The 14,605-nt window shown below is 41.3% G+C and overlaps 1 protein-coding gene across 2 annotated transcripts in view; it reads left to right on the top strand.

Moving 5' to 3' along the window:
• The window catches only part of ACC (acetyl-CoA carboxylase), a 1,497,654-nt gene that overhangs the window by 1,112,232 nt on the left and 370,817 nt on the right, over positions 1-14,605 (top strand). For both annotated transcript variants that reach the window (XM_090383551.1, XM_090383552.1), the window contains one exon: positions 1,599-1,709. In XM_090383551.1, the coding sequence (XP_090239677.1) occupies positions 1,599-1,709 (111 nt within the window). The remainder of the gene's footprint in view (positions 1-1,598; positions 1,710-14,605) is intronic.

The raw sequence follows: 14,605 nt of genomic DNA, 5'->3' as shown, positions 1-14,605 counted from the left end.
CTACTGACAGGCTGCCTCCCCTTGGACCTCCACGTCGCTTTTATCGGACTCTCTCATGCCATTAAGAAGAATAAGGAAGCTGAATTCCTCACTATTCAAACCCGTACCGATACCGACATCAAACAGGAACATAAACGTGTGTGGCTAGAATTGATAAACATATGGCAAACCCGCTGGAATAACTCCACAGCTGGTGCAACTACTAAACTTTTCCTTCCTGAGGTAACAGGTAACCTACATCAACAAACAATGTTCCACTTGGTTCTTCCCTAACGTCTATGCTTCCTTTCTATTAACTGGCCACGGGTCCTTCAATAGACACCTTCTAGAGTTCGGCCTAGTCGAGGATGCCCTCTGTACCTGCGGAGAACCTGAAGACTGGGATCACGTGATGCACTCATGCAACATATACTTAGATCTAAGAATCCAACTACTCCTAGACCTCCACACTACATCACTTCAGCCAGAAACCAAGTTATTGGAATCTAATGATGCCTTCCATGCACTGACCAGTTATACCAACGAGGTCTTTCGTCATTGCTGGCCATCACCTGCAACTCCCAAACACTACTCCTCGATAACCTCCTCTAGACAGCAACTGATACCCAGCACTGGAAACTTCCAGACATGAAACTGCAAATTGCGGCCAGCCCTGTCGACGCCGCTCCGTGATTCTTCATTGTGACGATCCTGGACTCTTTAATTTGAACTTTACCTATTCTCTTCTTCCTACCCACAGTCTTTCTCCAGGACTCCCACAACTGCACCTAGCACTCTTCCTGCTCCTTTTCGCCTGGGAGGATACCTATGCTCTGTCATCCTCACTGTCTTCCACTTTCCTGTCTCTTCTCTGCTCTTTCCTTGGCCTTCCCCACTCTCGCTTCTGCAGGAGTGTGGTCAACTCGCCAGATGTCTTTTACTCCCTGGTCCGGCTCCTCGTACCAGTGGACAGATGCTGGGAGGCTCCTTCCTGGTGATCGCACCTCCCAGTAACAAAGAGGCCAGTCAAACAACACACTACTCACACATAACCCACACTGACTGGCTTTGCTATGTTAACAGAGTATTTAACGCGGATTTGTGGGAAACCACGGGAACCGCATAACAATAACACTATTTACACTATGTCCTCGATACAGCAAACGCACGCGGAGATGGGAGAAATCCCAGGTGCCGTCTGACACAAACGTACTTTATACCTATTTCACAGAGTAAAATGTGATCGATCCCTCTACTGCCTGACCTCCCTCCTCAGGGAAAAGTGTGGGCAATGGTTGAGGAGGGGGGGGGTACAATGGCTAAAACGTCAGAGGAACAATAACATGACATTACAGAAAGTAACCATTCCCCTTACACTTTTTGAAAAACCTCTGGCCTTCACAGAGTTTCTGTGAAGGCCAGAGAGTACACAACACAAACAGAGTACACAACACGGAAATGGGGAGACCCCTGGTGCCATTAGACATCAAATACTTTACACTTTACTTTACCTGTTTCACAATGTAATCACTCTTTAGTATTTCTCAATAGGTATTTTCTATAAAGTAATGCTATATGATTTAAATTTAGCACAGAAATAAATATGCATTTCATTTCAGGTTACTTGTCGAGCCATTGGCATTGGAGCCTATCTTGTTCGACTTGGACAAAGAGTCATTCATATCGAAAATTCTCATATCATATTAACTGGTGCAGGTGCATTGAACAAGGTAAGAAAAAATGTTTGCATACTAGGTACAGCCTGCAGAAACCTTGTGGGATGTTATTTTCTGTTACATTTATGTGGACTAAATTTATCAAATGTTCCAATTGTAAATCGTTTGTTTGTTTGGTTTTTAGGAGCATTAGCAACTAAGGCCATATTGCTCCGGGATATGCGGTGGTCATTCCCTGAGATTTCTGCATCCTCCGTATTTGGTGGTGACAGGCTCGAACCCCGGTCTAATCAAGAAGCGTGTGCTACGCACTGCTGCTCCTTCCCACCTGGCTACGGAGGTGCCAATTGTAAATGGATGATAAAACTCATTCTCACTGTTTCCTTACATGGTTTATCTTCTACTTTCTGAATTTTTAGCAAAATTTCTCATCTTTTCTTCAGCCAGTGTTTTCAGAGAATTCCAATTTTAGTATTAGTAGTGGGAAGCAATTAAGAAAGCATTACACAGCGTTTCCAAAAAAAAAAAAAAAAAATCCCAAATCACTTATCCTTCCATCTAAATAGTCTATTTAGTTCTTCCTTGAATTTATTGTGACTACCCACTTTTACATCAGATGAAGGTTTTTTCCAACAATCTGCAACCATCCTCCCTCAATTTGAATTTATGCCTCCTGATGTGTGTAGGCTGTGCAGGAGAAAGGATTCCCTCAGCATTCATCTTACTCAGTAGATCAAGGAGATCAGATTAAACAGCTCAATCTGATCTCCTTGAAAGTGATTCTGCAATTTGCAGCTGAAACCTTTTCTGGTAAGAGCACCCTTTTGTACTTCTCACTAATCGTCACTTTGCTCTATAGCTGTTTGAACCCATCCACATCCTTCCTAAAATGTAGCTCTCAAACCTGTATGCAGTACTCAAGATGTGGCCTAACCAGTGCCTTATACAGTGCTCACCACCTCCTATCCCTGCTGACAAAATTCCTATACATCATTGAGAAAACCCCATGAGCTGTCCTGGCAGCAGGTCTGCATTGCTTAAAGAACTTCATATCTCACTGCACAAATACCCTCAGGTATTTTTCATTTTCCACTACCCTATGTGTGATACAACACATGGTATGTTATTCTGTTTGGTATATTATTCTGTAACCCATATGGTATGTTATTCTGCTACTCATGTGCAGTACCTTGCATTTGTCAATATTAAACTTAAATGATTTCTTCTCAGCCCGATGTGGCTAATTTTTATAGAACTTGTGCAGTAGCATACCCTGATTACTACTGCCTTTACTCACCTTGCCAACCTTAGTTCATCTACAGACTTAGACATTAAGCCTGATATATACCTTCATTAATATCATTAATAAATATAGAAAACAGCAATGGACCCAATACCCCTGTGGGACTTCACTAATTACATTAGTCCATGAAGAGTAGTGTCAATTGTTAACCACTTCTCAGTTCATCCCTTTATCCACAGCAGTAAACCTGTCCTTAAGGCCGCACTTCTCGAATTTGTACAGAAGTCTTTTATGTGTGACAGTTTCATAAGCTTTCCTGAAATCTAAGTTATGATGTAAAAATTGTTTTTTGTATCCAGTTCCTTTGTTATTGCATCATAGCATCCATTCAAGATTGTTACTTCTTTAACTGGCAACTCCATTATTTTCTCTAGAACAGAAATCAGCTAACAGATGTTTAGCATTAGCATTAGTAGAGGCATTTGATGCAAGAAAGCAAGCTTATGCAGCATCAGCCAAAAAAAAAAAAAAAAAAAAAACCCACTTCCACTTCACCCCTCTGTTCGTTCAAAATACCTGTCCAGCTGAGCCTTAAACTTATTTAGGCTATCAACCTCCACCACAAGGGATGGAAGTCTGTTCCACCAACCAACCACCCACTGGCTAAAGGCAAATTTCCACACGTCTATCCTACATCTGTCTTTCCTCAATTTGAATTTATGCCTTCTCAGGTGATTTTTCTGAGCTAGAGGAAGAATCCCATCAGCATTGAGCATGCTTAAACCATTCAAGGCTTTATACACCTCTATCAGATCACCTCGCTGGTGCCTAGTCTCCAGACACTGTAATTTGCAAAACTTCAGCCTTTCTTCGTAAGAGCACCCCTTTGTTCCATTCACTAATCTTGTTGCCCTTCTCTGTACTCATTCCAGCAGCTCTACATCCTTCTTGAAATGAGGCCCCCAGACCTGTATACAGTACTCTAGGTGTGGCCTGACCATTGCCTTATACAAGGGAATAATCACCTCCTTATCCCTGCTGGAAAAATTCCTGTATATCATTGACAATACTCCATGAGCTACTCTTGCAGCCCGTCTGTACTGCTCAGAGAACTTCATATCTGCCTGCACAACCACCCCCAAGTCCCTTTCATTCTCTACCACTCTACTTCTCAGTGTAGTACCACAGAGTTGATACGTTGCTCTGGGGTTGCTGTTTCCCATGTGTAGTACTTTACATTTGTCAATGTTAAACTTCGTTTGCCACCTCTCAGCCCATCTGCTCAACCTTTCCAGATCCTGTTGCAGCAGCATAGTGTCAGTAGTGTCCTTGACAACCCTGCCAACCTTTGTATCATCTGCAAACTTGGACATTAAGCTTGATATACCATCATCAATATCATTTATAAATACAGAAAACAATAATGGACCTAACACTGAGCCCTGAGGGACTCCACTAATAACATTAGTCCACGATGAGCGGTGTCCATTGATTACCACTCTCTGTCTTCTCCCCCTCAACCACCCCTTTATCCATAGCAGCAATTTGCCTCCAATGTCACACTGCTCCAATTTGTGTAGCAGTCTTCCATGTGCAACAGTATCAAAAGCCTTTCTAAGATCCAAGTATATAATATCAAAGTTATTCCCTGCATCCAGTTCTTTTGTGACTGCATCATTGTATCCAATCAAGTTGGTCAGGCAAGACTTCCCCTTAACAAAACCATGCTGTGTCTGAACTATAACTGAAGTCTTGTCTAAATGATCCTGCAGTGCTTCTTTAACCAGTGCCTCCATTAATTTTCCTGGAACAGAAGTTAAGCTCACAGGTCTATAATTACTTGTGTCAGCCTTTGATCCTCCTTTGTGAATTGGGGTCACATTTGCACATTTCCAGTCTATGGGTACCTCTCCTGAGTCCAAGGAAGCTCTCATAATTATGGCTAAGGGTTTGCTTGCTTCCTTTGCTGCCTCCTTTAATATAACTGGATAGATCCCATCCAGCCCGGGTGCCTTTCTTGTGTTTATCTTCAACAGTTTCTCCTCCACTTTACTCCCAGTTATTTCAAGATTCTGTAGCTTACTGCTAGAGTTGAATACACCTCTGGCATTCCCCTTGCTGAATAACTCCTCATGTGTGAATGTCGATGCAAAATATTCATTTAGTTTGTTAACTACCTGAGCAGGATCATCAACAGTTGACCCATCAATATCAAGTGGACCAATCTGATTCATCCCCTTCCTTCTAGAGTTTACATAAGTAAAGAACTCTTTGCATCCCTTGCCAAGGATTTCTCGTAATCTGCCTTCGCCTGCCTAACCTCCTTTGTAACTTGGTTGCATATCAACTTGTATCTATCATAGGCTTCTGTGTCATGTGTTAATTTGTAAGTATCCCATGCATTTTTCTTCTCTGCCATATGCCTCATTAGTTCATCTGACATCCATTTTGGCCTAAACCTTGAACAATATTTCTTAGTTGGTATGTAAAGCCTAGTAGCTTCCAAGATAAGTTCTTTGAATGCTTCCCATTTTGAATTTGCTGTTGGTAACATCATCAGTTGGTCCCACTGTATAGAATTTAAATACTGTCTCAGTCCATCGTAGTCGCCTTTACGGAAGCAATAACCCTTCCCTTTACCCCTAATGGTAGTTACCTCTTTGAGTAAATCCCACTTCAGCACACTGTGATCACTGCCACATAGTGGTTCATTTATCTGCAGATTCTTAATGCATGAAGAATCACTGCTGATAATCAAATCAAGAGTATTACTCCCTCTAGTTGCCTCCCGAACATGCTGATGTAGAAAACAATCATCCAATAAATCCACAAAAGCCCTGCTAGTGTGTGAGTAACCAGCCCCCAAATTCCAGTCAATATCTGGGAAATTAAAATCTCCCATTATAAGACTCTCTGATTTACTGGCCCACTCTATTTCCCTGTACAGTTCCTTATTATACTCATCAGAGTCATTAGGCCTATAGCACACTCCTACTCTCAATTTTGATCTCCCAATGCTTATGTCACACCAAACTGACTCAACACTGCACTGTCCAGCGATGTCGACTGGCTTCACTTCCTTGGTTTTTATGTGTTTCTTAACTAATAGCATAACCCCTCCCCCCCTTCCTATCCTGTCTATCCTTTCTGTAGACGTTGTACTCCCCAAATTGCAGTTCTGCATCCCTTATATCTATGTGACACCACGTCTCCGATATCCCAACAATATCTGCCTTTGATGTTTTGAGCAATACCTCAAATTCATCAAATTTATTTACTAAACTCCTAGCATTGGTGTACACGCAAGTTTACCTGCACCTTTTTCTATTCTTAGCTACCCTAACACAACCCATGTGTTTACTTGTACCGCAATGGCTCCCAGCAGTCTCTGATATATACCATGCATCTTGTTTTCCAGGCTTCTGCTCCTTCTAATAGAAGCAGTGCAAGAATCTCTTTCACCTCTGCCAGTGGCTACTGTCAATCTATTGGTCTTTGTCTCCCCCCAAGCTAGCAGTTTTCCAACCCACCTAACACTGCCTCGATAGCATCAGCAAATATTCTTGCACCCTTTCTATTTAAGTGTATCCCATCCCTGTAGAAGCAGTCTCTCCTGTTAACAAGTACAGTCCAGGCTGAAAAAAATTCTACCCCTTGAGCCTTGCACAATCTTTCCAGGGCCGAATTGATCGACAAGGCTCTCATCATATACTCCCTCCTATCGTGTCTGGGCAGAATTGCAGACACTTTCAAATTCAACCCTATATTCACACTATCAGCTTTTGTTCAACAGTGACCTGTACTTGTTAAGTAATTCTGCCGGTCTCCTACTCTTAATATTATTAGTGCCAATGTGTACAACTATATCACCTTTTGTGCCCTTAAAAGATGATATTCGCTCTACAACGTCATCAACCTTTGCCCCTGGCAGACATACCCTGGTCCTGTTCCACCTATCTTTTTTACAAAGCATGTTCCCCGTTTCCCTGACAATAGTGTCACCAACAACTACTAGTTTTTTCGGGACCAGCGCATTCTGCCTTGGGGGCTGCCTCTGTGTTGCAAGATGACCAAGTGCAAGCTCTGGCGTTGATGTGGGCAGCTGAGAGCTTGATGGGCCCCTCAATTTATTTCCTTCGAGGGCATCCACCCTGTCCTTCAAGGTCTCATATAGGCCCATAACAACGCCGAGTTGTTGCCTAATTTCCTTGCACTCCTTGCATCGTGCACACACAAAGACATCCCCCATGGCAGTATCATGTCCCATACCCGATTGCTCTGCAAACATCAAGCAAACAGTGCATTTTATAAGGCTGTGAGTCAGAGGACAACTGCCCCCCTCAGTTCTGCTCTGAGCCACAGCACTTCCATTAGCTTGAGCCTTTTGCTTTGCTGCTCTGGTCTGAGTCATGATTCTATTAATTTATTAATTAATTATAATTAATTATGTTATGTTATGTTATTATGTTAAATATAATTAATTATATTACGTTTGTAATCTAAGTCGTTATATGTATTTATTTAAACGTACAATTTAACTGCTAACGAAGTTCAACTAACGCTATCTAGTACAGTATATAACTATCGTATCACAAAGGCGGGAAAATTGCGAATGGTAGCGGAGTTGAAACACGTGGAAACCCTTACCGATACTTTTATGCAATTACAAGGCCGAGTAAAGAATAAATATACCAAATTAATCAGAAAATCACAAAATAATGTTATACTACTAAATTTAAATCAAAAGTTTTAGAAAAACAATAATTTCAAATCAATAAATAAGAAAAATCCACTTAGCGGCTTTGAACACGACCGTCTCTAGTAGCCTCCTTACTTACTTACTCATGTAACCTTTACTTACTCATGTAACCATTTGATCCTTCGTAAGATTGGGAATACATGCGCACATCATCACACTATAGGGTTCTCCCCTGAATTCAAAGATGCTCTCATAGTTATAGCTGAAGGTTCACTTAGCTCCTTTTCTGCCTCCATTAATATTATTTAATAGATCCCATCAACCCCAAGTGCCTCTTCTCATTTAGCTTTAACAATTTCTCTTTCACTCCTCTCATTTATCACAAAATCATTTAGTTCTTTGTTAGCATTTGATAAACAAATGGTATCCACATTCTTAAAACATTCCTGATGTGTGAATCTACATTCCCTGCAAAATACCTGTTCAGTTTGTCAGCAACCTGAGCAGGATCATCAAGAGTTAACTCATTCATATCTAATGGACCAATGTGATTTATCCCCCTCCTTCTAATGTTTATATATGTAAAGAAATCTTTGCTGTATTTCATTGCCAGAGATTTCTCATAATCTGCCTTAGATTGGCTAAAGGCTTTTTATTTGAAAACTAGTTTATATCTACTGTAAGTTCTGGCCTTATAATTTATATGCATTCCATGCATTTTTGTTTTCTCATTTGATCACTGGTGGCACTGCTGCTCCCTCCATAAGGCAGGGTTTAAATCCTGGAAGAAAATCATTCTTCCAAAGCTAAAAAAAGCTTTGGAAGATGCAGTTATTATTATTATTGTTGTTGTTGTTGCTGCTCTTATATTATTTCTCCTTGATTGGGGGATTTCACTCCGTGACAGGTACTGCTACCAAGTACACAGGGTGGTTGTAATGTCTGGTGTTACTGTCGGTCCCACCTATCCCACAGTTGTTCAGGATTGTGACTTTCTGGAGTTCCTTGTAGGTGTACTCTGGGAGACCTATTGCTGCTAGGCTGCTATGTAGTCTTTTGTACCATACTGGTTGTTGACATGATGATTGGGATGTTTGATACTTCTTGCCTATGTCACATCTCCTTGATCTCATGTCTCAGGTTCGTGTGCTTCCTAATTTTTTCCTCATGGGTTTTCTGGACATTGCTAGTGTTAGGGCACCGCTATGTCAATCAGGTAGGTAGCCATTTCCATCTTGTCCACAAGGGTTATGTTCGGTCTGTTGTGCGGGATGGTCTTATCCGTTATTATGGCGCCGTCCCAGTACAGCTTGTGGGTTCGGGTCTCTAGTACTGCCTGGGGTTCATACTTTATAGTATGGTAAACTTTCTTTGGTCAACTGGTATTTCCTCGCTAGCTTCTGATGTATTATCCTGGCTACCTGGTCATGTCTATGAGTGTACTCGGTCTGGGTGATCACCTTGAACCCCGCGGTGACGTGTTGGATAGTTTCTGTATCCAGGTGGCATCGTCAACATGTGTCATCTGACATTCCGGGCTCCTTTGCGATGTATTTACTATAGTTTCTGGTGTTGATTACCTAGTCTTGGATTGCCAGCATGAATCCTTCAGTCTCGGGGAAGAGCATCCCGCTTGTGAGCCATGCATTGGAAGCAATGTTATCGATGTGATCCTGATGGAGGTCATTATAGTGTCTGCCATGGAGTGTCTTCTTTGCCCATCTCTCTATCTTCGTTTCTTGTACCATTTGGGCGGGGGGATTTTCTCGCTTAGTTTAGTGGGGTATACCACTTATCTATCTTCCTTATGGCCTGGTGGAGTGGTGCTGTGCTGTGTTGTTCTCGAAATAATCCTTCAGGTTAACTATTGCTGTTTTCCGTTGTTCTGTCAGATCTATCAAGCCCCTTCCTCCTTCTTTCCGAGGTATTGTTATTCTCTCCACTGCTGACTTCGGGTGGTGATGTTGGCTACTCATGGTCATCATTGTCCTTGTCTTTTGCATGATATCTTCTAGCTCGGTATTAGTCCAATCTATGACCCCGAATGTCTCTGTTATTACTGGAGCTGCATAGATGTTTATGGCTTTTACTGTATTCCCTCCGTTCAATTTTGCTTTCAGCAGGCTTCCGAGTCTCTGATGATATTTTTCGGTCAGGCACTTCTTGATTTCCTTGTGTTCCAACTGCTCAGCCTGCATCATCCCTAGGTATTTGTATGTCTCTCCTTCTGTTATAGCTTTGATCTCTTTACCAGTCAGCAGCTGGTAGTTTCGGCCAACTAATTTTCCCTGATGCAATGTGTGGGTCTTGCATTTTTCTAGACCAAATTCCATCCTGATGTTCTTGCTGAATTCTTCAGTGATCCAGAGTAGTTGCTTCTCGGTTTCAGCATAGAGCTTGATGTCATCCATGTACATCAGGTGGGTGAGGGTGTACAGGTTCTTTCTTCCTTCTTTGAGATTATATCCATACTTGCTGCCGTTAAGCATGGTGGATAGCGGGTTGAGTGCTAAACAGAACCATAGTGGGCTCAGAGCACCTCTCTGAAAGATTCCTCTTGTAATGTGGGATCGGCCTGGTTGTGATGGTGGTACTCCATTTCGCCATTGTTGCTCCTAGGAAATTGGTCACTATTGGATTGACCTTGTTGATTGACTCTTCAGAGGTCTATTAGCCATCTATGAGGTACGGACTTGAAGGCCTTGCGGTAATCGATGTAGGCCATGTATAGGTTGATAGGTTGTGGTGCTTCTTGAAGGCTTGCTCCATAACTATGGCATCTATGGTTAATTGCTCCTTGCATCCTTTGTTCCTCCGCTTGCATCCTTTCTGCTGATCAGCCATTATGTTCTGCCTCTCTAAGTGGTCCGATATCTTCTTAGTTATGCAGTTGGTCAGGATCTTGTACATCATTGGGAGGCATGTGATTGGCCTGTATTTCACTGGGTTTCTTGTATCTTCATCTTTAGGCTTCAGATATGTGACTCCTTCTGTGAGAAACTTTGGGATTGTCTCCGGGTGCCTTATCATTTGAGTGAACTGCTCTGCTGGGTGCTTGTGTGTGTGTGTGTGCAGGTGAGCTTTTTGTACCAGTAGTTGTGGATGTTATCAATTCCCAGGGTTCGCCAGTTGTGGGTGTTCCTGATCGACTGTTTTACTTCTTCTAGAACCTCCCGCTCTCTCATCTCTTGTATGTCCTTCGTTTTCTTCCGTTCTACTTCTCTCCAGGATGCTTTGCTGTTATGTCTTACTTCACTGCTCCAGATATTTCCCCAGAACTCTTCGATCATCTTTTTTCTTGGGTGGTCCATTTCCTGCTTTCTCATCTTCACCCAGTTTCCTGTAGAAGGCTGTTTCGTCCTCATTAAAGATTCAGTTGTTTATTTTCCTCTGGGAGCTCTCTTTGTATCAGTGTAGTCTCTTGCTGAGTGCAAGGAGATTCTGCTGCAGTGTGTCTAAGTATTCTCTGATTTCTGGTCTCATGTTTGCTGTTGGCGTTGTCTCTCTTGAGGATGCTCTTCACCTTTCCAATCAATTTCTTACTTCTATTACCCTGTTGGTACTGGGTCAACTAGCCTATCTTGACTCTTAATTCTTCTATATTCTGCTGAAGTCTTCTTTCCCAAGCTGGCGGTTCCTTCTGTTTTTGGTTCTTCTGTTGCCAGTCTCTCATTTTTTTTCCATTAATCCTAGTAGCTGCTATGGCAGCACAGTATATGGCTGTATGGATAGCCTCTAGCATTGCACCATTGTTGTCAAGGTAATGTGGCATTATTTGCCGATTGAGGTGGTCTGTTACTCTCCACAGGATTTTATTTGGCCTCTGCTTAGGTATCACATGATTTCTTGTGGGGTCCATTCCTTCGAATTCTGTTAGGGCCTTCTTCCACTCGTCTTCTATTCTGGATAGCATGACTTCATCTCTTTCAACTTCAGCTATTCTGGGTTGTATTTCTTCTTGCTGTTCCTCCTCAGGTTCCATGGTAGAAGGCTCCTGGGTGTGCCCAGCCCATACTCACCGGATGGGAGCCCCTGGGTGTAAATATGTTTTGTGTCTGTTGCAAACATGCAAATAAAAGAAAGAACTGAAAGCCCAGCTTCTCATTTTTAATATTCTACTCCTTTACAGACCATCCATTCAGTAAGCTATTCCAATATTTAATTCAGAAATATCTGGAAAATTTGGCTGCCTTCCAAAAATAGCTTGAAGACTACTGTGTAATGATTTGGCACAGATGGGTTAGTATAAACACTCAGAAAGACTGTTAAAAATATCAACATTCAGTGGAATTTCTATAATGTTACCTCACATGCCACCCTGTACTCTTGTAATGGGATAATGTTAGAGTAGGATCTTCTCAGTGTGTCCGAGAAAAGACCCATACCTGAGGAGGAGACCATTCAAGAAATAAGAAACAAAAATTTAATATATGTGCTAAAATGATAGTCATCAAAATATATGGAATACTTATTACTAATCAGACAATCACTCTTACATTTAAAACACCAAATTGCCATCATCCCTAAATGCTTGAAATCTAAGATGAAAAATTTTACCATACATTCTCAATCAAATTTGAATGGATCAAGAACATTCCCAAGATTTTCAGCATCTATCTTGTCCTCCTGTTATTCAGATATCAATTGAGCCGAGCTATCTTTCACACAGAAAGTAGTTATTGTCAGTGACTGTATTGTCAGGAAATATATTATGCAAAAAGGATAGGTGTAATAGGACTACGATGTATCTGCCATTGACAAATTAGATGAAGTTGTAGAGCAGATATCATATATTTAAGGACACAAAAGGTGATACTGTTGTACAGGCTTGGGACTTAATGATATTAAGAGTAAGAGATCAGAGGACTTACTTAAGACAAGCACAAGACAATGTTAGGAAAAAAGTTAAGATTAAATTTGAAAGTTTCTGCAATTCTGCCCAGACAATAGAATGGAGTACATAATGAGAGTGTTGTCAATCAGTTTGGCCCTGGTGAGATAGCACCAGGCTCATGGGATAGAATTTTTCTCAGTGTAGTCTGTGCTTGTTAACAGGGAGAGTGGTTTTTATAGGGATAGGATACACTTAAATAGAAAAGGGATGCAAGAATATTCACTGATCCTATCAAGGCAGTGTTAGCTAGGTCAGAAAACTATTAGCCTGGGGAGAAACAAAGACTAATCGATTAACCGGAGTCACAGGCAGAGGAGAAAGAGATTTTTGCACTGCTTCTGTTGGAAAATTCAGCAGCCTGGAAACCAAGGAGTTAGGGATTTCAAGCCCTGCAGTGGATCATGATGGAATAAGTAAATACATAGGCTGTGTTAGAACATTTGCACATGAAGTCAGAATAAGAACAGGTGCATGTATACTTTCATGTACACTAATGCTATGGGGGCATAGTAAATAAATTTGATGGATTTTGAAGTACTGGTCAAGACATCAAAAGTGGACATTGTTGGAATATCAGAGACATGGTGTCACAGAGATATAATGAATCCAGAATTTGAATATTAGGAGTACAATGCATATAGAAAGAGAAAGGACAGGCGAGAGAGAGAGAGAGAGAGAGAGAGAGAGAGGGGGGGGGGTTATACTTTTAGTTATGAAGCATATTAAAGCTAAAGCAGTGCATCCAGTGGACATGAATGGCTACTCAATGTTGAGTCAGTTTGTTGTGACATAAGCACTGGGAAAATTAAAATGAAAGTAGGAGTGTGTTACAAAGTGGGTCAGTAAATCAGAATGTCTTATGATAGGAGAATTTAACTTTCCAAATATTGACTTGTGAGTTGGTTACTTACACACTAGCAAGATTTTGTGGATTAATTAGATGACTGTTTTCTACAGCAGCTTGTTAGATAGGCAAAAAGAGGAAGCACTACTCTTGATCTGATTATCAGCAGGAGTCCTTCATGCATTAAGAATCTGCAGGTCAAAATCCTGCTGGGTGGCAATGATCACAATATGCTGATGTGGAATTTACTTAAAGACAACTACCATCAAGAATAAAGGGAGGGCTTTTGCTTCCATAAGAGTGACCTCTGTGGTCTCAGACAGTTTTTTTAAATTTTATGCAGTGGAAAAAACTGGTGATATCACAAATGGAAAGTAATCATAAGGCTTAAACCTAAATGCACATCAGACAAACTGATGAGACTTGTCGAAAAGAAGAAAAATGCAAGGGATGCATATAAATTGGATAGATAGGAGCCTAGGATAGATATAAACTAGTTTATAATAGTCACAAAGGAGATTAAGCAAGTAGACAGATTACAAAAAGTTCTGGAGAAGAATGCAAAGAAAAGCAACAAACTTCTTTCCTTCTGGTAAAGAAAAGATTTCTTAAGTTCTGGAAAAGAATGCAAAGAAAAGCAACACAGATTTCTTTATTTAAGGAAACATTGGAAGGAAGGGGCTGAATCATATTGGTCCACTTATATCAATGGTTTAACTAGTGATGATCCTGATCTGGTTGCTGACAACATGAATTGTTATTTTGCATCTCCATTCACACATTAGTAATTCTTTAAGGAAGAGAATGCCAGAAGTTTATCAAACTGTAACAGGAAGCTAAATCATTTTGTGATAACTGAAACAAATCTAACTTTGAATGTAGCCGCCGTACGGAAAAGGTTGGACACCACTGAAATACAGGAATTTTTCTGTATTTCAGTGGTAAGGGATAAGGAGGTGATTAATCCCTTGTTTAAAGCAGTGGCCAGGCCACACCTTGAGTTCTGTATACAGGTCGAGAGGCCTCATTTTAGGAAGTATGTAGAGCTGCTGGAACGAGTACAGAGAAGGACAACAAAATTGGTGAGAGGAACAAAGGGAGTTCACTTACAAAGAAAGACTTAAGTTCTGCAATTTGCAGCATCTGGAGACTAGGCTCCTGCTAGGTCCTTGAATGGTTTGAGCAGGCTCAATGCTGACAGGATACTTCCACTTGCCCAGATTAAGAACCTGAGGGGGCATAGATTCAAATTGAGAAAAGACAGTTGTAG

Source organism: Mastigoproctus giganteus, chromosome 10 (genome assembly GCF_048544385.1).
Source record: "Mastigoproctus giganteus isolate SK-2022 chromosome 10, ASM4854438v1, whole genome shotgun sequence".
NCBI classification, from domain to species: domain Eukaryota; kingdom Metazoa; phylum Arthropoda; class Arachnida; order Uropygi; family Thelyphonidae; genus Mastigoproctus; species Mastigoproctus giganteus.
This window is presented reverse-complemented; position numbering and strand designations above follow the sequence as displayed.